Source organism: Pelecanus crispus, chromosome 1 (genome assembly GCF_030463565.1).
Source record: "Pelecanus crispus isolate bPelCri1 chromosome 1, bPelCri1.pri, whole genome shotgun sequence".
Classification (NCBI taxonomy): domain Eukaryota; kingdom Metazoa; phylum Chordata; class Aves; order Pelecaniformes; family Pelecanidae; genus Pelecanus; species Pelecanus crispus.
Genome location: NC_134643.1, coordinates 23,220,618 through 23,244,786, shown reverse-complemented (window position 1 = coordinate 23,244,786; position 24,169 = coordinate 23,220,618). Strand labels below are relative to the sequence as shown.

Here is a 24,169-nt window from a genome sequence, read left to right as displayed (position 1 = left end):
AAAAAAAAAAATTCAAGATTTCAGTCCCATATTTGTGCTGCATATTTTTTCTACCATTATACATAATTTTGAAGCAAACACATAGTCCATAATTCTGAATGCACCTAGGAATATTATTTTAACACAGTCACTTTTTGTTTCACTATAATTTTGCTGAGAATGGTTATTGCATGATACACTTTTAATAGATGTTTTAGTTATACTAGAGTTTTCTATTAAATCACACATACCGTAGTTATAGGAAGATGGGCATGAAGATGTGCTTTGAGCCAAGGAAGGCAAATATTGAATCAGAGTGATAGCACATACTGCAGGATTATTGTCTGCCTGCACTAGAGCCCAGATCCAGCAAAGCCGTTTCAGTGTGTGCTTAGCTTCAGACATACGAGTTGTTTCGGTGCCATCCATGGCCGTGTTTGCTGAATCAAGGACTAGCCAAGTCAGCAGACCTAAATTCACAGACTATTTTAACTGTGTGTTATTTGAAAACAGTTTTGCTGGTTTCATATTTTGTAAGATATTTTGTAACGACCTTCGTAAGATTTTTCGTATCAGTGAAGCACCCATGAAAGTTTCTAACCTGGTTCATAAATACACTATGAAAAAATAAGCAGCTACAGTGACTCTCTTCTACACATTTTGTTAAAAGCAACACCTGGTTTGAAAAGTTATTAAAGTAATTTTTCCCATGGTAAAATATATTTAAAAAAATAAACTCTTCATTTCATCATCTTCCATCAAACATATAAGCGTGTTAAAGGGCAGGGCATACCTCAGGTATTTTCATTTATAAATGCAAGAGATTGAATGTATCAATCTTTTTGCACTTAAATGCTGGTGGTAGTAAGGCCCTTTCAGCTAAGTCTCCATCAAGCCCAACAACAGTGAGCTAAAGAAACAAACAAACAAACAAAAATTTTGCTTGCATATAACTATTTCATAATCCTGAATTGAAAAAAAAAAACCCTCTCTGCTTAGAAAAAAAATCTTATTTAACTGCTGCCGTTAAAAAAGTATACCTCACCTCCACGTTGTTTTAACTTTAATCAGTGATTCTGAATGCAAAGGATTTGAACACTCAATAAAATTACTGTGGCATGCCATCAGGCTCTTCATAAATTGTGCTAATCCCCATTTAAATCAGGAAGCTATAGTTTAGAGCTAGAGCTAATGGTTGTCTTGGTGTTAAAGGTTTATTTCCACCAGATTTTCTTTATTCTATTTTGCAAATGACTGACAGCGCTCATGACGTGATCCTGAAAAACCGCTCGGTGTTATTACCAAAACCTATAGTCTGTGTGAAAACTCTCCATGCTCATGCAGTGAATTGCCTCGCTGGGGGGACCGCGGTCCGCACTGCAGCGGTCTTGCGCCTGGCCGTGAGGGCACAGCTGTGCAGCCTGGGGTCTTCAGTACTCCACCGAGCTCACGATTGCCATTGGTTCATCAAATGTTGCCAGCCTCATCTGCCTTGGGGTAGGGATGGAGAGAATTTCCCCGGTGTCAGTCGGTGAGTGAATACCATTGTCTATTATGTTTGAAACCTCCTCCTCCTGATCCTCGTAGAGTGTGTTGATGTGCAGCAAAGGGTGGGCTGGGTTGCAGTTCAGCGCAGGTGTTGGCTCTGGCTTGACTTGGTTCAAAGTCATACTCGTTGCAGCAGCAGTTGTGGCTATATGGTTGTGGTTACACGTGACAAAAGCCCCAGCAGCAGGCACAGTTCTGCATGGCTCAGATGAGTATAGGATCTCTTTTGCAGGATGAGGGGCGTCTAGAAGAAACCAAAACAGCCAGTTAAAAGACAGGTAGCCTTTCACCCTTCCAGTCCCTCACAGAGCAGCGTCCTGAACCAATAAAAGTCACTGGCAGTTTTGCCACTGATTTCAGTGGGAGCAGGAGTGGACCCAAAAATGAATTTTTTTGGGACCCTTTGAGAAATCCAGCAGGACTGTTTCAAAACAACTGGGTCATAAGCTCAGGGAAATAGGACAAACAACAAATGGGTTTCGTAAATCTTGCTTTTTTTATGCATGCTCATGCTTCCTTACATGAATGGTATTTTCGTAAAATGAACAAAAACCAACTGAAAAGTACCTTTTATTCTCCTCTACAGTCTGGCAGGTGTTTTATAAATGTTATGATTTAATGTTTTGACAAACGTTATGAATGTTGAAATCCACAGGATGGAATACAAAAAGCACTGATATTTTCAATGGGAAAAAATAGTGGTTACACATTGTAAGCCACTTCTCTTTAGAAAGAACTCAGCAATTTGACATTAACTGATGTCTCTTTCCAGAAATTATGTCTACCTTACCTGATGGACTGCAATGTAGGTCTAACTCAAAAGCAAAAGCTGAAAATTTTTAATGGGAATGGGGAGTAACAGAGCCCCAAAACTACAGTAATTATTTTTTGCCCTTAAAATATTCAAGCACTAAGTTAGATGAAAGTAATTGAGACCAGAAAACCCCAGTAGTTTTGAGGAGTTGAAATCAGAGCAGGTGACTGGATAAGGAATGCTATAGAATAGCTCACATGCACATTGGGGAGTTGGAGGGCTCTAAGGAGCGTAAGGATTTGGAAGTGACAGAAACTTTTATACCTCAAATCACTTCTTTGCTGGGCAGTGGGGTGACGGTAGCTGTCAGTCTGTCGAAGCCCAGAGGGAGGTCTTAGCTTGTAATGAGATGAGATCCATTGCTTTAAGTACGTACAAATCTTTCTGTAACTTCAACTGCATAGTGCTTCTTTCTTATGTCAGTAGCTTACAAAAATAAACAAGACGACACCTATCTATCAGTTTATCTACTGATCTACCACTTTTCTTAGTGCTTGCATGGCTTTCCCCATCACTCTAGCACCTAACAATTATTGATATATTTGAAACACTCCTTTGAGGTAAGAAAGGGACAGGATTTGCAAGACACACACTGGGAACTTTCTGTGGAAAGAGCATCTCCTGTGAGGCCACAGGGGAAGGGAATGGCAGAATTCCTGAATCCCCGACCAGCACCTGCACTTCAGACCATCTGTCCTTTGGTCCACATGAGACAAAGGGCAATTTAAAATGTCTCTTGCATGAAGAGCAATATCAATGATCTGAGTTGTGTTTTCCTAGGCGACAAACACATGCTAACCCCTAAGAATTGGTAGTTAAAGAGAATTTTTTCTACAGGGAGTATTAACTGCCATTAGCACAGTTTCTCACACACTCCTAAGAAGTGGCTATTATTGATCAGAGTACTGGTCATCTACCATGGCGATTTCCATATGACTTGAAAATAAGTCAGGTTTGAAACGTGCCAGGTGCTGGTAGAGCACGAAGGGTATCATCGAGGCCAAACCCTCCTCATTTTCTTGGTCAGGCATGATCACATTTGTAATTGTGAAAATCTGCTTACATTTGAAAAACTACCTGCACCAACAGCCTGCAGGCTGTTTCGTACCGCTCTACCTGTAATAATGCTTATCCTCCATTTAACTGATAAAGAGAGAGAGAACCCCTATTTCTGAGGCCTGCAAGCTCTAAGATTATTAGCTATCCCAAAATCTACCAAGGTAGGTCAAACAGTTCAGATAAGCTTTGAGTTTCTGAAGATTGCTACGCAAATTATGGTCTGTGGAGGTGGTACAGGCATTATGGCATACTGTACCTTTGAGAGAGGAGGTAACATGTACTACGACATTCTCTTCCTGGTTTAAAAATCCGCCCTCTTGGCTTTTTGACGTAGGCATCGAGGGGATGGCTTGAATCTCTGGCTTGGGTTTTTTGCTACTAAGTATATATGGATGAACATCCAAGGAAAAGTGTCGTGTGTGTTTTTTTTCACTGCTTGTGCTTGGGATGGCGTTTGGCTCAGTTTTATGAGTGGATGATTGCTGTGAGGTTTTTGCAGCGGACTCTAACAAAGGAGCTATAAGGCTGTCTGTTGCTGTTTTTCTCCGCACAGGCTTCGGTTTTTCAGGTTTGTGGTTTTCAACCTTCATAATGGCTAACTGTTCCTTGAATGGCTGAGGAAGGGGATTGGTAGTCGGGATCCATTTCATCTTCTTCCTTGGTCTCTTAATGATGAGCTGCTCATTAGCATCAATGTCTGCTGGATCAACGCTTGGGTCTATCGTTTGGATCCCTGAATCACGCATGGTTGGAGTGGCATCATGATTGGACTGGGCCAATGCTGCAAGCAGCTGGCGTACCACATTGTCGTACATCAGATCGCTTTCATTTGTAATAAAATCCAGACGGTTCAGTGATTTTATGTGGTCCCGATTTTCGTTACAAAACATGGCCAAAATATTGATATCACAAAACTGGGACTTCTGCCACTGTTTCTTGGTCTTTATTCCAACTTTGTTCAGTTTATCAAATATGAAGTTGGACTTGCGAAATATGAAGAGGTGAATTAAGTTGATGAGGATTATCAAGTTCATGAAGCAGAGGAGAACGATATCTACACCAGCAATAATCCTTTGGAGCTGGACAGATGGCAGTTTACAGTTCACTCTGATGTGCAATTTGGAGCTGCTCGTTTTGTCTGGAGGCTCTCCTAGGGCACATGTAAATTCATTTTGTTTCTGTGTAGCATAGTAGGTGGATAAGTATGTAATTGGTATGATGCTTAAAAAGATGATGAACAAATGTCTTGCAAGGTAAAGCTTAGCTAAAAAGTTACTCCGTCCTCTTCTTTCCAGGTATTTCTCAAACAAGTTCTGTTCAGGGCTTTTTTCCTTCTCTGCATTCTCAATGATTTCTCTCTTCTCTCTCTCGGTGATCCCTGGGCCTTTGGACTGAATTTGTTTCTCTATTTTTGGTGCCCGCCCTTCAGCTGCACGGTGGTAGCAGTTATCGATCTCCTGAAGCAAAAAATTAAGCTCTGAAGTCAGTCGGGTGGAGGCCAGAAATTCCCAGCCCAAAGCTGGAATGTACATTATCCCAGCAAAAGCCAGCAGTGCATAAGGTAGGAACTTATGCTCAAACAAGGAGGGCCAGTGGCTGGCATCAACGCCTGGCAAGGCATCTTTTAATTCTGTCCAACAATATCCTCTGGCATACAAGGCTTGATCGCGGGTGAAGTTGTGTGGTGTATAACAGTATATTGGCTCCTCTGTATAACAGAGAGAAAAGTCACTGCTGTGCATTTAACCTACAAAAGGAGCTCTGGAAAATAAACATTTCAAATTATATCGATTTTATTTTACTGTATTTTTACATGACCATTAAGCCCTCCATGTCTGTTAGCTCAGCCTGCACGCATCTTCACAAGCCCCCAGGCAAAACTATTTACCTGCAAGTTTTAGAATGAACCTGAGCTAGAAATATCAGCAAGAAATATGTATCTTGGTTTAATTACCTCTCTGAGAACAATATCCTAAGCAACTGTGACCTAAACTCTGTAAAGCTAAAAGACCTGATATCCACTATACAGTAGCTGAGGATGTTATGTGCGAATGCTGAAAGGCTCATTTAGGTGAAATTTAAGGTTCATCCCAGCTAAATATTCTTCTAAATAGAAAAAAGTTAGGTGTAGCTGAAGGCAATGTTTTTAATTTCTTATTAACAATGTCTACTCATTGTATATGGTAGAAAAAATTGAAACTTAAAGACATACAAACATTTAGTCAACTGTATCCCTCCCAGCTAACACCCTTGAATTAAAGTGTGACTGACCAGGACAGAATCTGGTGTGTTAACTGTATTTATCACTATGAAAATTTAATTCTACATTTGAAACTGTAACATTGCTTTTTACACAATGTGCAATTAAATGGTGGAATTCGCTGTCGTACATTATTATGGAAGAAACAAATACTGTGGATCAAGAAAGCAATCAGACAAAGTAATGGAAGAAAAAGTATAGCAAGGATTATTAAATACCCAGATAGTGATGCATTTTTTCTCTCAGGACATGTTTAAGCCACAGGCTGCTGGAGCGTGAAAGGGTTTATCAAAGGAAGTAGCACCATATGCTTGTCTGTTTTAACACTCCCTCCTAAACATTTGATTTGTGCCATCATCAGAGACAGGATGTTGGACTTTTGTCTTGACACAGTAGATAAGTTATGTTCTTACACAATTACATTTTTCTAGCAATACATGAAAGTAAGATAGAAAAACTTCTGAAAGCTAGAATAGTATTAATTGCTCAAAGAACAATGACCATTATCAATACACCCTCTTCAAAGAGGAAGACCATATTTTCACGTTTTGGCAGATAGAACAAAGGGAATATATTTTACAGTGTTCTGGTATACCTTTAAAATCTTCCTAAAATGAGACCCATAGGAAAAAGGCATGTTCTCTTGAATTGAGAATTGCTCAAGAACACCAAGCTTGCTCCAGTTTTGAACGCAGTCTACAATTCAGATTGAGAACAGCACACTGGAAGAGAGTGGTGGTACTGTTCTCTTAATAATACAAATCATGAAGAGAAATAATAAAACATTATGTCATTTGACAACAATAAATAAAATATTTAAAATTAATAGGCAGGCAAAAAACCCGTAATCCTTTTGGCTTAACAGAGGAGTCCTTACTTGAACAACTACTTCTCATATGCAAGCACATCAAAAGCATTTACTAGTCCTTTGGTAAAATGTTGAGGTGTAAACTTCTGCTGTGACCTACAGAAATCTACATGCTGAGGACTGCACAAAAATTGTTTTGTTTTAAAAAGTGATTCAGTAAGGATTCTGTTCTAAAATAACAACCAATTTAAACAGAGTTGATAGAATAAATGATGCTACTCAAGACAGCATGTAAAGTGAGTAAGCTCTGGAAATTCTTTAAAATCACTTTTGAAGACTATTTTACAATGATCTAACTTCAACCTCAGAGGAGAGCTTAAAGCACTCTAATGTTACACGGCTTCCCATTTAGACTATTTTTGTGTATTTACAGCCATGCATTACATGAAAAATGCTCACTGACTCTCTTGTTTTCGGTAATTACATGCCCTCCCAACCCTACCCATGAACTCGTACTATCAAAGATTTACTGTATGATTTCCCAGGAGACAAAGTAGATTGCTATGTGAAAATGTTTCCATGGGGAAAAAAACACAAAGAAGCATGGTGCATTTCTCATAAGCAGAAATATTTTGAATTGAGTGTCCCTAAGCTCAGTAGAACATGCCAGTATGAAACCTGGTTTTCTGTGACATACATGGTTCATTTCTCCTAGGTATCAGCACCATGAATGCTTGCGAAGGCAGCAACAAGTATCCATACAAATCATCCATCAGGATTATTTTTGGATTCATGTATCAGTTGCTACTACCAAATAAACTGTGAACAGTTCTCTTCAGTTCTCTTCACTGAGACCTAAAAGCTGCAGTGACTTCTGCCAAAATTGTATATATACAACAGTCAAATATGTATTTATTTTATAAATTAAAAAAGGAAACAAAATCAAAATGTCTTAACATTTACATTTGTGTTGCACAGATCACTTACAGACTAACTCCGCACTCTGTCTATTGCCACTGCATCAGTGAAAAAAGTCTGAAGAGCTTCACAACTCCGGTTTGGACAGAACAGCTTCATTAGAGGCTACTTCGAAAATGGGGCTGCCCGGCCCAATAAAGCAAGCAAATGTCATTTTACAGGAATTTGTTTGCTTTTCCTCTGTTAAACAATTTAAACTGCTCCCATTGCCTGGTAAGTTGTGAGAGATCTCTAATTTATTGGGATAGCTGAACATGGTGTCCCATTCTTATTCAATGTTTTGTTATTTATTGATGCTAGTCTAGTATTTTCTTTGCATATTTGTTAAATTGACGTGACTTTCATTATATGCCATGTAAATCCCAAGATCCTTCAGATGAAACCCTATCCTCAGTGAATTCAGTGGCATTTCTTATAACTGAAGTGGGGGCAGTGGGGCTACAATGCAATTTTATGCAAACGGTATCTTCTAATATGTTTGAGCCGTAGGCAACTGTCAGTGAATGCCACTAATTTTGGTAAAGTTACTCCACAGGGGAATTTAGCTTAACCTTCTCAGCCTAGGACTTGACTCACAAAGCATACCATCTAGAAAATGGTCCAGACAATGGAGAAGAGAGGAAGACCCTTCCAGACAATGACTCAAAGCAAAAGATTAATTTAGCTGTCACCTGGAGGAACCTGACTCTCTTCATTCACGAGAGGCTGCCAGGCAAGACTGCCACCAGGTCTGAGTTGTGAACACTCCTTCTTAGGCAATGCCAGCATTTTACCTTGCATTTAACCTGGCATTTAACACCATGAAGGTGTTTGATCCCATCATAGTAGAGTATGGGCCTGTTTCTCCTCTACTGCAATCTGCACCAATCCAGAATAAATGAAAAAGAAAAGCACCATGTCAATAACTAATCTTGTTTGTTATGAAAGATGGCAGTAACATATAGCCAGATCTCAACATGCAGATCTGATGAGAATGAGGGAGTAACAAGTTGTTCTCACACATACAGCTCACTCTAGCTGCAAGGGCCCTACTTAATGCACAGTTTCAAGAAGGCAGAGCAGATTATTTTTTTATTTTACAATGTTGTCCTGATAGGTAAGTAGCATTAAAAAAAGGCTGTAACAGTGTTAAAATCATAGCTCTGACACCGGATCATGCAATATAAAAAATGCATTTGCTTTTAACTTTATATTCAGAAATACAGAAAGTTTCTACTGATATTCTTATTTCACCCTGAAAATCCTCAAGCAATTTAGGAAGTTTCTTTTTCATATAACCACTCCAGCCACCACGAAATGCAGCTGTTTCCCCAGGACTCCACAGTTTAATTGCATATGGCGTAACTGTTCACTTGTGTAGGAAAAGAAAATAGAGTAAGACGCTGTAAGGAAAATTTTTTTAAAAGCTTAGGGGACATTATTACAGCTGAGCAGATTGGTTGTCTTCTCAATGCTGTCTAGGCTTAAGCCCATAAATATAATCTCTCTCTCCCTTCTCCTTGATAGCTACATTCTTGTGAACCCAGGAGACAGAAACTCCTACCAAAAAAAAGAAAGCAAGGTCATAATCTCCAAAACAATCTTTTGCCAGTTCCAAACGATAATGAAAAGGTGGCTCAGAACGGACATGTATCTGTGATTTGTACACGTGTGCATCCGTATCAAAGCAAAAAAAAAAAGTAAGATAACTAACCTGCCATTGTTATTGGTGGCTGGAATACTAAACTCAACTTTTCTGCATTAAATGTGATGCGCTTACTGCAAGATTTTTAGTTCTGATTCTCAGAGTAAAATCCTCAGCAAGTTTGAAGTCTGAAGGTCTGCCCTTAGGTCCACCTACACAAAGGTCTTAACTGCATGCCAGAATATGAGGTTCAACACAGTTTCAGAAAAAAAATCACTAGGAATACCTAAGAGCAAATCCTGTCTTCAGTAATACTTACCTACATTCCCAGGAAATGTTCCTTTTGAATAATTTTTAAGAGACTAAGTAACCCTGTGCTAACGCTGTGCAGAAATAATGACTACATTGGAAAAAAAGTCCTTTATGTTACTATATTGTAAGATACATTATACTTTATCTTATACTGACTTGAGTATAAAGATGCATACTAGGAAGCTTAGCTTCCCTTTTTTTGATACTATTAGATGATCACAGGAGCACCACATCAGATGTTTTCAACAAGTGTACATAAATACAGTTTATCCTGCTAACTGTGCACATAAGTAGCTTCTAGAAGTCCACAAAACTAGTTTCATGGATAAGGTATGAGAGACATCTCACTATACTTTTTGGACATGCCAAGAAGATGAAATCATCAATGCAGAATTACTTAAGTCAGTTGTGTAATATAATTGATTGGGTTATGCCACTTGAAAAACTAAAATCCCTTGACAGCTAAGTTTTTTTCACATGCTCCATTCTGTATCATCTCATCCCATTAGTTTAAGTGCTACTTAAAAGGAGAAAAATGACTTGCAGGAAGTATTGTGGTACAAAGGGCATACTTTAGGGGAATGAGAGAGTACATGGTTGTGAGAAGACAGCCAAGGTAGGGAGGGATGAAGGAAGGGGCTGTGCTCAAAAAACTTTACAAAAAATCTGAACAGTATGGAAAGAAGGAATGAAGGCAAAGTATGGAAGCTAGGAGCTGCCAAGTCTGCTGCCTGTTCGTAAAGGCTCCAAGAAATGTTTGTGGGCTTCCTGCAGACACAGGCTCCCACTCCTACTGTTCCCAATCCAAGGTCAGCCACCTCCTTTGAGTGGCTCCCCAACCTCCATATACATCAGCATATGTTCAACTGCCCTCTTCAAGAGGCCCTGAGTTGAACACTGTCGGGCTGCAAGTGCTGGGCATGAAAACATGTTAGATAAATAAATCCTGCTTAATTTTACGCAGGAGACACAATCCTTTAAGTTCTGAAATTCCTCAAGCAAGAGGCTGGGGTGTGGACGTTTGGGGTTGGAACCCCTGTGAAACTTCCCCCTGCAAAAATGAATCTCAGATCTGGAAATGGTGTTACCAATGGAAAAAATCTGATAACTGCTGCTCTAGACCATTCCCTGAAGTTACACCCCAATGCAGAATCATGGACATGCTGTAAGGAACCTCGGAAGTTACTGAGTCCCATGTCCCACTCAAAGCAGGGTCAAGGCTCAGTTCAGACCAGCTTGATTAGGCCTTTGTCAGCCTGAAAACCTCCAAAGATGGAGACTACGTGAGCCGCCTGTGCAACCTGCTCCAATGTTTGATTGTCCTCAAGGTGAACTTGGGATTTTTTAAGGTCATGTCCAGCAAGAATGGTTGATTCATGCAGGAGTAATTTTTTTCACTTTTGAGAAATGGCCATTTCTAAGAATTAATGCAATGGCCAGTTGCACTGGGAACACATTAGGTGAAATACGGCTAGAAGGCCATTATTGCAATGCAAGTGGCTAGAACTCAGGCCCCAGTATTGCACGTCAACCAAAGGAAGAAATATCAACAGCACAGTTAACCAAGGAGGTGCTCTGTGTGTGTGTGCATGCATGTTTGTGTGCGTGCATGCGTGTGTGTGTATTTGCGTATCTATAAAAAAAAAAACCCTGCAAAAAAATGTGACCTGGTGTACGGTACATAGAAATGACACCGTCAAGAAGACATGGTGAAGCTGGTAGATATGTACCACTCTCCATTACCTTTGTAAAGTTAAATTTTTACAAGTCTTCCTGGGAAAGTGAGTGAATTGCATCTAACATAAACATTCACTTGCCCCTTCAAAATAAAGATAACAATGCCAATCTCTTAGTATTCAACACTGTAAAAAATCAGACCTGCTCCTAAAAAGGCTTGAGTGATTTCATGCATTGGGTAGTTCCTTTGAAGCCAATGGGATTACTCACAGTGCATAAAATTTGGCACGTGCATCTCTCTTTGAAGAACCAATGCTGTAGGGGGGGGTCAATTTCAAGCTTCTAAAATATTATTATGGGCAAAAGTTATTTAAATAAATATGGACAACACATGTACAATGCTTTTGGTAGACATTAAAGAGTAAGAAAGGAAAATATTAGTAATAATCAGTATATGCCCCTATATAAAAGGGGAAATGACTTTTCACACCTACCGTATTCCCAGTGAAATAAAGTATATTCACCCAAAGCAAAATATAAACCATAATAATAAATTGTGTATGTCTCCTGTGACCTCCAGCTTTCAGAATTTACTCTGGAAAAAATAATCACACCTCATTAATCTTCCAACTGAAATGCATGATTTCAGCGTTCTAGTGCAATAATTCACTAATGCAGCAGGAACAGCACAATTTTCTAACAGCAGACAGAAAAAAAGGAACCCAGTTTTCAGAAAATACAATTAAAAAATGAAAAAAGATGAAAAATCTTGTGCTTACTACACCAAGACAAAGGTAAGTATGCCTCTTGTGCAACAAATTCTTCGAGGATCTAGAAGTAAACATTCAGCCTGACCACCATGGCCCTACATTGGGTACAGGCAGCAGAAGTGATGCTTAGGTGCTGCCAAACAGGCTGGATTTCTCAGCTCCTGGACAAGTGCCTCAATGCTGGAGACCAAAGTTAAGTACACTGATAAGTATACTTACTGAGTTAAGTATACTACAGACTCGCCCTGGGCCTAGTACTTCCTAGCAAATGGCTTTCTGCCCTCTTGAAGAGGGCTGCTAAATCATCCTCACGCTGATGCCCAACCTGCCTATGAAGAAAAGCTGGCATTTCAGTGAAGTTCTCTGAAGTGCTCCTTGCATGATCCTCTCCACTTGACTCTAAGAAGAAATTCAGTGTTTAGGTAGAATCTCTGAATCTTCCTGCCCATCAGATGCCAGAACGCAAGTTTCTAACAGCCAAGAAAAATGAGAAACTCCCTGAATTCAGAAATAAATGCCAGTATTTGACAAGGGTAGTCCTTACCATACTGCTCTCCTTACATTCTGTCACATACGTGTAAGCAATCAGACACACATGCCTCATTCATCTTGGGTGCTAAAAGGATTGCACAAGAAAGCAGGTAACAAACTGTTTATTTTGAGAAACAGAAATAATTTATTTAGTAGTTTTTCAGCAATTTTTAAATGGAAAAGAAGAAATGTCCTGGATCCTCTTCTCTCTGGAAAAAAAGAACAAAAAACATTCATGTTACTGAGGTTGAAATCAGAGTCTAAGGAAGTATAACATTATACAGTATACAGGTTTTCCATCTCAGTCACACAAGGAATATGTAACTCTCTACTTTGAATGTGATTTTAACAAATGCCAGCTAATACCCAAATTAATTCACAGCCAAAGGAAAAACTCCCTTAATTTAACTGGTTTATTTCATCTACTTTATTTGAAGGGTATTTAAAGGTTAGAAATTAGTACAGCATGAGGATGGATTCCTGAAATTACTTTTGTGTATCAACTGTAGTCACACAGTCCTATTTAACTCACTGAGTTTACTCATATGAATAAGAAAACATTCATCAAACTAAGCCTTAACTTAGCAAGCTAATTATTAAGAATTATTACTTTTATCAAAACAAAAAGACAATACCTTTACCTTTCTTAGGGAATATTCTTTCCAAATCTGAATATAGGTTCCATGCCCATGAAGTCTTCCTAAGGTACAAATTTCTCCATGATCAACAAGGTAAGGTATAGCCTTTTTTGCCCACTCTCTGAAACCACTTGTCCTGTTTAAGAAAAAAATCTTGAAAAGAAAGTCCCTAAAGAAATGAGACAGGAAACCACTGCTGCTAATAAGTTTTACTGGCCCATATCCTACAAGGATGAGTCATACTGGGTGAGATGGAGATAAGCAGTTTCAAAGACTGATATGTAATGGTTTCCCCACAGCGGTAACTGCAATCTAAGGGCAGCAGCAGGTGTCCCTGCATTTACAATTTGGGTCTTTTTTCCTTGCAGGACTGCTGCTTGAACTGCATATGTTTTGGATCTGCAGAATCAATAAATTAGTAATGCACTTTCCTAGAGTATATAGAAATTTACAGAGCTATATTCTCTGTATGTAATAAACACTGGCACTTCTAAAATTAGCTGGTATGCTGAAGTTCACTTACCAGCGATCTGAGGCTTAAAGACTTGTAACGCCTGCCCAGGTTATTCACGAGAGAAAGATACCTAGTCCTACTTGGTTGATATGCTGAAATCTGTTGGAGAAGGTTATTCCAGAAATGGCAACTGTTATGGAAAAGGTGCAGAAACACCTAAATGAAATCCTTTAGGCTGCTCCTATAGAGGAATGTTTCCTCAATAATGAGCTACCATGTACCACGTGTGATGGCCATGCAGTATGGTGGTAACATTATGGGAAAGAGAGCTTATTTATAGTGACTGTACTGTGACACATCACTAGGAGCACTTCTTCCTGTGCCCAAGAGAGCTCTGTTAGAAAAGAGAAAACACCTGGAAGGAAATGACAATGCTTGTATTTGTACCTAGAAGTATGTTTCTGTATTATAATGTTGCTTTGTATTATGTTAAGATTTGAGGGAAGGTTAGATCTGAATTCAAAAGAATGTATCCATCAAAATATAGTAAATGAAATTCAGCCGTGCAGATAGTCCTACAAAAGAGATCTGAATAATATTTACTTCCAAATTTAGCCCTTCCATGAGGAGGTGAGTGGCATTTTGGTGACGTACAGATCATCTGCATAGGAGAAGAAGTAATGTGTGAAAATAAGTGTTTTAATGTTTTCCAAAGACCAAAAAAATATTTTTGGGCAACTCAGAAATTCCTCTCTAGAGATGGAACCCCAAAGCAACTACACAAGCACCTGGACACTACAATAATAGCTAATGCGAATTGCAAGAACATGTAAATGCCAAAGTGAAATGAATTATGAAAATCCAGTGAAACTGATGATACATAGACAAGGGTGGCTTTTTAATTCAAGGGTCAAGTGCAAAATACAAACACAGGAAGCAACAGGAAACAGCAGGTTTGTTCTACTGCATTATTGTTATTTAATAATTAGAAATTAAAAAGATGATTTGTATTAAGTACCTCTTGGCATTGACACAGCACCCGGAAAACTTCATATTGAAAAAGAAGAAAACCACCGATAGTTAGCTCAAGGTAATTATGTTATTTTGATAACAGAGTATTTTGGAGGCAGAGATGGCTGGTCTACTGCTTTTTGGAAAACTGTTTCCTCCATGTATAGAGAAATTGGGTTTTGTAAAGTATCAGAACTGTTCTGATCTATCATGACAGAGCCAGGAGAATCAGCCTCCCAAGGCTCCCAGGGGCTCTGCCAGTTCCAGTGTGGAGGTCTCCTGCTCTCCTGAACAGGTCACGGATCCCATAGAAGATGAGGTACCTCAGTCTCAAAATGCTGAAATAATTACTTCAGCATGTAACTAAAATGTTCCAGAAACAGTCACTGAGCTCTCAAGCTGTAAAAACCGCACCATGAATCTCAGCACCTGGCTGCATTGCTGCTCTGGTAACTTAGAATCTGCACAACGGGCATGGTGCCAGTGAAGAAAAGCAAACAAATCCCCAAACCTTCCTATTATAATGAACGGCTGTATTTCCCAGTTCAAATGCAAGAATATAATACAGGCCTGGGACAAAATTGCTGATGATGGAAATATCTGCACTGATTTCAGTGTTTTTCTTAGAATAAATCCTGCATCATGGGAAACAAAGGGAACCACTGCAAGAATCATGCCAGTCTACTGCAAAATTATTCAGCTTTTGTAATTAAACGTGTATACCTACTGAAGGTGCCCACCGCAGTCATTTTTAATGCTGACAGAACCCAAGGAACTCAGTGATGATGCAGACTCTTCTTGAAGAGTTTTACAGTTCTAAGAAACAGTATGAGCTTAGATTTCTTCTAGATCATGGATGCATAATTTCTATCAAGTTTAGGGAGAAAAAAGCTTCAAAATACTTCAGGGTAGCTTTGAAAAACAGTCTTGACCTTACTCTTATTTATTCACAAGGTTTCCTCTTGACTAAGATGAATGAATTAAGTAGCTCTTAAACAAAAATATTTTTCACCATCTGTTCAAATTGTTGAAGTTATCTGAAAGCATGTACTAAGCTAAATCTCATCCACATCTTGGACCTCTTCACATACGTGACACTTGGGAAGATGAAGGGTTTAATAGTGCAAAAAGGGTCATTAAATTTCATATGAAAAAAAATGATGCATATATGTCAATGAAGTTTGAGAAATGGAATTTATGACAGAAAAATAGCTGTAGCCGCTAGGAACTGCAGTGGAATGATTACACGTGAGGCTCATGCATTTCCTCAAGATTACCTTTCTATTTAACATTCAACTGTGTAACTGCAAATTTTTAAATGACCCAAACTCACAGAAAGCGAGCTTGCATATCTTGTGCACATCTTGTGTTTGTGTGTGTGTGTGTGTGAATTGCTCTTACCCTTTGGGAAAAATTCCATCAGCAGTGCAAACAGGCAGTGGTTGAACTGCAGCCAGCCTGTGGTTGCTTGTATGATTTCAGTTCTTTTTAAAAATACATGATTAGAAAGCACTTAAACACAAGTTGTGCTGAGAGACTCCTTAAATTCTCTTATCACAGCTAATACCACCTCAGAAGCAATTTCTGCACTGGTGTTGTCATGTACATGAAACAATCTGTCCCTGTACTCTTAACACTAACAATAATCACTTGGAAAAATGTCATCTTCACTTTCTTACTGTATGTGGCTTTAAGTGCAGTTAAAGAGAAAAAATGGAAAAGAAGCTCAAAAGCCACCTAATAGATAAGTCACGTAAATGAGCATGTATAAATACGCTGCCCACAACTTGAAAGAGAAATACAAATTAGAAAAGTTGACCAGAAATACAAAATAAAACCCCATCTCATAATAGAGAAATCTTCAACATATACTATTCCAAACATACTGTAGGGTGAAATGCATAAAAAGACATTGAACTCACGCATATACTGTACTACACAGTGAAGTAAGCATTGCTTATGCAAAATGATTACAAATCAGAAAAGAAAACATAAAAACTTGAACTGACCCTTCAGTCATTTAACTTACTGTCTCCTTCCATTACTTCCTCATGAGAATTTTCTAGCAGAAGGGTGGTAGAGGGCTGAGCTACGTAACTGCTAAGAGACATAGAAATACAGTATTTATGAGCAACTTTTTGGTATTTTGCAGGCACTGTTTTATAAACCTAGCAAGAAAATCAATGCCAAAGCCTGGCTTTTGACTAAAATATAAAAATCAGCTGGATGACTGGTTTGCTTTATTTCAATAAAGTATTGGTATTTAACAGCTTCTGAAGGAAAAGCAAACATGAAAGAATACAGAAAGAATATTTCACTGTGAATAGAGAGCATGAGGCACTCTACAAGAGGGATATGACTTAGCAATCCCTGTAATTGACCACATCAGTCCTAAAGCTTTTGAAAGTTTGGAAACCAAAATATTTCAATATTGTGAAGATAACACGTAACAGAAACAGCAGCGTATTTTCCTTTGGGGCCCACCACTCTCTGGTCCCTTACCCAAAGAACCTCCCAAAGACACTACTGACAGCATTGCTTCTGAACACAGCACAACACTGAACCAGAATATTTAAACCACTTAGTAAAAACATTAAACAATACAAACAAACTAAGCAGCACATCATGAAAGCCAAGTATCTCTTCGTCTACTGGACTGCAGAACAGTGTCTTGGAAGTTCATCAAATGCCATGAGACGTTTCACTACAAAAGGCTGCCACTTGCTGCCAGTAGCATGGTTGCCGTTCACGGAGGACAGAATACAGCACTTGCTGGTGAAGAACAGTATGAAGCACCCAACAGCATCCTACTCAAGGCTATGGTCTGCGTGCACTAGTTCCATGGTAAAAACGGGGGAGGGTAGAGGAAAGGATGAAAACCACATGGAACACCAAACAGACCCACTTCAAACTGATAATGAGTGTTGCAGTCTAATAATACTCTGCATTCTGTGCATTTTAGAAAGGAAGTGAAAATGGAAAGGTGGTGTATTAAAGGACCAATCCCTTTTTATCTAGATCTATACCTCCCCAGACTGACCATGCCTTGATAGGAGACACTGAAATATCCTCACTGAAAACAACTGCTGAACATTGACACGGGCTGTAGCTGGACTAGAACTACCTATCTTAGAGCCTTACCTACTAACGCTTAATTAAAGTTTGGTGTTTTACCATGTTTTCACTAAATATTAATCTAAGGCTAGTCTGCTTCAACATGAAAACACTTTAAATGCTTTCTTTAAAAAGAAATAGTTAAATAAATAAATAAAAAGAACAACAAACCCTTTATTGTGGGAAAGGGAACAATCCAGCAGGCTCCAACACAGACAAAATGGAAGGACAAAAGTAACAACCTATACTTACAGACTTAAAATTTGCTTCTCCACCAGCCAGTACCTGATATAGTCACCTATTCCTGCACTGGGACAGTGCAATACTGCCATATCTGAACTCTCTGTTCATACTGGTTGTATTTTACTTCTAGTTTGCACAGGAATAACTAACTTCGAGGTGCTAGGGAATGAAAGAGGGGCTTCTGGATCTTCAGGTATGAGAAATCAAACCTCTAACGAGTCACACACAAGCATGGACCTTTGCAAAGCACTGCATATACATTTGCATGAGTGCTCCAGCAGATGCCTAAGAATATATTGGGTATAATGGGGGTCATGTCACTGTTCTGACAGAAATTCAAACACATTGGTATTCATATTTAAATAAAAAATTTAATTTCTATCTTTAAAGCAGTAGTTTCCAAATGAAAACAGAGCAAACCAAAGTAAGTTCCCTTGGGACTTCCAACTACACACATTGTTACTCTCAACAAGAACATTGGTGCGGGAGAGGGTTCCTTCAGCCTATGCTGCCTTCTTCAGGCACCTTCACTGCGCTGAGAGCCCTGTGACTCCAGAAAACCAATTCCACTTAAATACAGATCCATCCACTGGGTAAGAGAAACACACCTCCAAAACTTTCCTTATTATCTTCAAGGTCAACATACACTGGCCCCTAAATACGAGATGTCCTGATTTTATATGAAATCTGTCCATGGATGAGTTTTAGAAAGGGAAACAGTATTCATTCTTCTCTTGTGAGTACTCGTGTGGGCATTCTTTGTGTGGGGTAGCTGGCTATTGCTCCTAAATGACTTTATGATGATTTTATGCCCAGTATAAATAAGGCACGTGGATTTATTTTAATTAACTTTCTAGGGGTATCCTTTCTGGAACCACACTGGTTTTCTTGAAAAATATTAAAGGAGAACTGGGAGACTCAGAAATGATAATGTAAGAGGTTAGCTGACTTTCTTTTCTCTTACGAAAGAAAATTTAGGAAGTGCAAAGAAAGGCCACATGTACTTCTTTGCAGAGGGGCCAGTGCAAGAATTGCATCTTACTTCAGCCATGAGAGTGAAGTCCTGTCCCCGTTGAAATCAATAGTCAAACTCTCACTGACTCCTTTGCAGCCTGAATTTAACTCTCAGGAGCACATCCTACTGATGTGTATGGCCTACGCCTTCCCTCTGCAGAGAGCTCAATTTCACCCAAAATGCACTGCCATCCAGTAGTGAAGTTTGGAAACAAAATTTTCTCTCCCAATAAATTTTGGTTATAGGGCAAAAGGGAGCCAAGGATGACAGCCCTTTTTTTTTTTTTTTTTAAACATTGAGTCAGACTGTAAGGAACTGTAAACATCTGGGGCTGCATAACAAGGACCGTGGCCAGCAGGTCGAGGGAGGTGATTCTGCCCCTCTGCTCTGCTCTGGTGAGACCTCACCTGGAGCACTGCGTCCAGCTCTGGGGCCCTCAGCACAAGAAGGACATGGACCTGCTGGAGTGGGTCCAGAGGAGGGCCACAAAAATGATCCGAGGGCTGGAGCACCTCTCCTACGAGGCCAGGCTGAGGGAGTTGGGGTTGTTCAGCCTGGAGAAGGGAAGGCTGCGAGGAGACCTTATTGCGGCCTTTCAGTACTTAAAGGGGGCTTATAAGAAAGATGGGGACAGACTTTTTATGAGGGCCTGTAGGGACAGGACAAGGGGCAACAGTTTTAAACTGAAAGAGGGTAGATTTAGATTGGACATAAGGAAGAAATTCTTCACTGTGAGGGTGGTGACACAACACTGGAACAGGTTGCCCAGAGAAGTTGTGGATAACCCATCACTGGAAGAGTTCAGGGTCAGGTTGGATGGGGCTTTGAGCAACCTGATCTAGTGAAAGGTGTCCCTGCCCATGGCAGAGGCGTTGGACTAGTTGATCTTCAAAAGTCCCTTCCAACCCAAACCATTCTATGATTCTATGATACACGTGAGAGAAGAAAAGCCCAATACCTAATTTAAAGCCTTTTGTAACACATTAAATTCAGCTGGATTGTGATTCATTCAGCAAATCAGCATAGTATCTGCTGAACAATTAGGTCTTGCCTTTTATGCTACTAAACCAGAAATTCGTGATTTAATTTCTCAAAAGCAAGGTAAAGATCAGAACACTCCAATACGAGGACATACAATTCACTTACATTGAATAGCAAATGCATTAACCTAAACAACAACTTTGCCCATGGCACTAAAACAACATAATTAACTGAATAACTTTATCTTCACCCACAGACACATACTGTATCTTCACCTATGGTATACAATATATTATACTACAGACATAATGACTTTTACGGTTGTTAATTATTGTCTTTTAAACAAATAATACACTCTTTCTTTGTCCAGAGGGCTGAACTCTGCTTTCGTATGTGCTTCACCGCAGCCTCTGGCCCCAGAAGGCTTAGTGCTGCCCTGGGAGGTGCAGGCTTCCTGGGACAGGGTGCCTTCCGCGCATCCCCAGGGCAGGACACCCGCGCCGCTCGGCCAAGCAGCTTTCCCCACACTTGTCGCACAGACTGTACGCTTGCTCTTGACTACGTTTTAAGCTATGCTCGATCCCCCCCACATAAACTCAAAGGCAGATCAGAGAGCTAAGAGGCTCTTATCTCCTCTATGCACTCGTCATGCAGATTCTTCCAATCCTCAGCAAAAAGTTTCATGAGAAACCACTGCTTTTTGATAACTACACTTTTATGTCTCGAGTGCACACACCACTGTTCCAAGAGCTTTACCAACACTGATTAAATAAGATGGGACAGACCCCAGAAAAGGGGGTTGTTGTCAGTTTAGTGGCATGATGATAGCTTTCCATGGCTTGCACTGGATATCATTAACAGAATTAGGAATAACGACAAGCATCAGTTTTTATTTCCTATTCTGAGGCAGCAACTGATGCACACAAGGGCCCAAAGCAAAGCTTGGGAAGCTACTGTGATATTCACAAACAAAGGGGCAGCAGGAACCTTACTCAATTTTGTCAGCAAAGTTTGCACTTTCATACGTATTATTTAAATTGCACACAGGGAGCAGTATCCAAAGCAAGCAAAGATAGATTTTTTTTTTTTAAAGATCAATGGCAGTGCATGGGTGAAACACAACACAAACTGCAGACTCAGTAGTAAGCATGTATCCAGCTGGACTATTGTTATTACCACCATCAATGTCTCTGGACAAGCTTGACTTAGTAAAGAAGTCTGAGTATATACAGTTTTTGTAACAGAGTAACACCTGATTCCGGTCACATTAAAATTAACAGGAGTTTTGCTCTTGAACTCTGTGGAAGCAGAATTGAATCCACTAATCCTGAGCTCTTCAACTCCACTCCAAAAAGGAATCTATTCAGTTTCCTCAGACCCTTACAGTGTTTCTGTTACACTCTCTTGTATCTTTATTTTTTTTTGTTTTTCTCACGTTATTTTTCTAACTGCAGACCATCAGAACAAACACATGACATCATGTGACAGAAGAGTGTTGCCCCACATTTTTCCAAAGACACAAGGGTGCTTTCTGTGTTGCCTTGTAAGCTTTGTCCTGGCAGGACACAATAGGTCACTGCCCCGTATCTTACTGGGTCAAATGAGCATACATGGTCTGTAGGTAGACACAAATGATACTGCTTTTGGTACTTCTGAAAAACAAATCTGGAACACAACCAGCAGCCTAGAGAATAGTCTTCCTCAGCATAAAATAAACTCAAATGCAGAAATTCAGCAGACCCCCTCTCTTCCACATGCTTGTGTGGACCCCAGTTCAGACTTGCAGAGGGACATCCACTGCAATAATCTGAGTCTCTTGGACTTGAAGCTTCCTCCACAATCTGCAGTCTCGGAGGATCTGTTCATATAGAACAAGTTACTGCTGTCTGCATAAGCAGCCAGTCATCAAAGGACTTCTGCTAGGAAACTCGCACAATGTAGAGGAACACACGTGAAGGGGCATGACTTTCCTGCACCCAAGGTTATCTTTAGGCCTACTGAGGTTCAAACCTGTACAGCTCAAACAGTATGAAGGCCCATATATAAGTATGCACTCTCCTGAGCTTCTGCAGGATTGCCTTTTTATTAGTTCTCTACAAGCCAAAGAGAGGAAGGGATCCCAAAACCTCTGCATTCTACAGAGTATCACTAAAGGTGACCTTGAATCCTGCCTTTCAGTCGCTATGAAGAGATGGTTTTCAGATGTTCAGCAAGCTCAGCATGCCCTGAAAATACGATCTGAGATACCTCCAGATGGCCATCCAGAAAATGAGGCTCCTATCATTAACTGTGGCTGAAGATCTTGAGCTATCTAACTGTATGTTTAAAGACTGAGGTAGACTGAAAACGTTTTAACTATGATTAAGAAAAATCTCAGGACTCCATTTGCAAGCAGTTATTCCACTAGGTAATTTAACTTTATCTCATAATGAAAACAAGTATTAAGGATACGTAAGTGCTGGAAGTCAATCCCAAAGCAGCATGAAGAGCAAGAGCCCGATTCTGGTATGTTTAGACTGACTGAATACAGCCAATGCCCACTAATTTCAGAAGCTACAGACTGCCAGGCCAGTCCTGTATATTAAAGCGCTAATAATTTCACGTGGACCTTCAGTATGGAGCTTCAGGGGACCTTGAAAGCAGTTACGCACTGGCAGCTACACTCATCAAGCCTATACTTCATAAAGTAAACCAATATTTACATACGTGCTAATGGCCTGATGGTGTTGTAACAGTTTATTGGGTCAGTAATTTTCAAGGCTCGTCAAAACTTGACCTTCCTAGACTGGAAGGACTCCGCACTGGCGGTGCTGGGCAATCAAACCAGGTTTTTTAAAGTGTTAGCGGCTGTATGCAAGATGTAGGCCCTTAAGAGAAACACACCGCCGCGATTTCCACTATCACGATACGGCAAAGCGCAGCGTGCGCGTGCCTCCGTGCGTTGTGTCAGTCTCCGCGAAGGGACCTGTCTCTCCCCAGCGGGCCAGTCAAACGCTCACGGTGCAGAGGCCTGAATTAAGGTCAGGACAAACGCTTGAAGCCAGGCACGGTCCAGCTTCGCACCTGCCCGGGATCCACCTCAAGGAGCAGCAAACCGCCCCCCGTGCCGCCCGCCCCAGCTCCACGCACGCCTCCCCGCGCCCCCGCCGCCTGCAGCCCGCCCAGCGGGGCCGCTCGCCCAGCGGGGCCGCTCGCCCAGCCGGGCTCCCCTCGCAGCGGCGGGGAAAGGCGCTTCCCCACCCGCCGGCCCGGCGGCCCGGAGGGAGCGGCCGCCGCCGCCCGCCGAGGCGCGAAGGCGAGGGGTGGCGGCCGCCCCCTCGGCGCCGGCGGCCCCGCCCCGCCCGCGGAGGGCAGCCCGCCGCCCTTACCGGCGAAGTTCTTGGTGAAGACGAGGGTGACGAGGAGGATGGGGATGAGGACGGTGCCGATGGTGACCACGCGGTCGAAGGGCAGCTCCAGCTTCAGCTGGAGGAGCAGAGCGGCCAGCGCGCCCGCCTTGTCATCCTGCTGCCCCGGCAGGATCAGCTCCTTCAGCTTCTCGCCCGCCAGCAGCGCGGTGGCCATGTCGGGGTGGTTATCGATGATGTGTTGCATAAGCGGCGGCGGCGGGCGGCCTCACGCCGCCGGGCCTCCCCGGGGACGGCCGGCGCGCTGCGGCGGGCTGGCTGCGGGCGGCGCCCGCCCGGCCTGCGGGGACAACACCGACAGCGCTGACGGCGGGGCCGCGGCCGGCACCATCTTTGGGCCGGCGGGACGCTGCCCCTGCGGGGCCTGCGGCTGCCCCCCGCCGCCCGCCGGGCCCTGCGCGCAGCACCCGCCCCCCCCCGCCCCCCGGCCCTGGGGAGAGCGGTGCCGACGGGCCGGAGAAACGGTGCGGCCGGGCAGCCGCAACCCCCGCAGCAGCGCAGCGGCAGCCGTGCAGTGCCAGGCAGCCGCCCTCTCGCCAGAGCCGTGCGGAGAGATGTCACGGGAGGCGGGCAAGGAACACAGCTGCCCGGTGACAGCTGTGCAATTAAACGCTGCCTCCGCTTTGCAGTGCATGCTGTACGATAGCGGTGAAGCAGCCATGCAACACGACAGATCGGAGCTGCCTCTCTTGAAGTGCTGCAGGCGAGGAAGAGGGCATTTACCTGGCAACTTCGGTTCCCTCCGTTCCCAGGGAATGGTGAGCAAAACCGACGACTGGTAAATAACAGCGGAAGCCGCAAATAAGCTTACACTGGACCTTCCTGCCGGAAAAAGGTCCCTGCGCCTCCACAAGTAATAAAATCGCTCGGGATTCGGAGCGGGAGGCGAATGAAGTGTTGATGCTTGCTATTGCAGCGGGTGGCTGGCGCTTGCACGGAAATGCCC

The 24,169-nt window shown here is 41.7% G+C and overlaps 1 protein-coding gene across 1 annotated transcript; it reads right to left on the bottom strand.

The window, feature by feature from the left end:
• Positions 1 to 1,409: 1,409 nt before the first annotated feature.
• On the bottom strand, positions 1,410 to 23,410 carry PANX2 (pannexin 2). Its single transcript, XM_075727634.1, has 3 exons — positions 23,185 to 23,410; positions 3,657 to 5,108; positions 1,410 to 1,771 (listed from the first exon to the last, which is right to left on the bottom strand). Exons 1-3 carry the CDS (start codon positions 23,408 to 23,410, stop codon positions 1,410 to 1,412), a joined length of 2,040 nt encoding a protein of 679 aa, XP_075583749.1.
• Between the last annotated feature and the right edge of the window lie 759 nt (positions 23,411 to 24,169).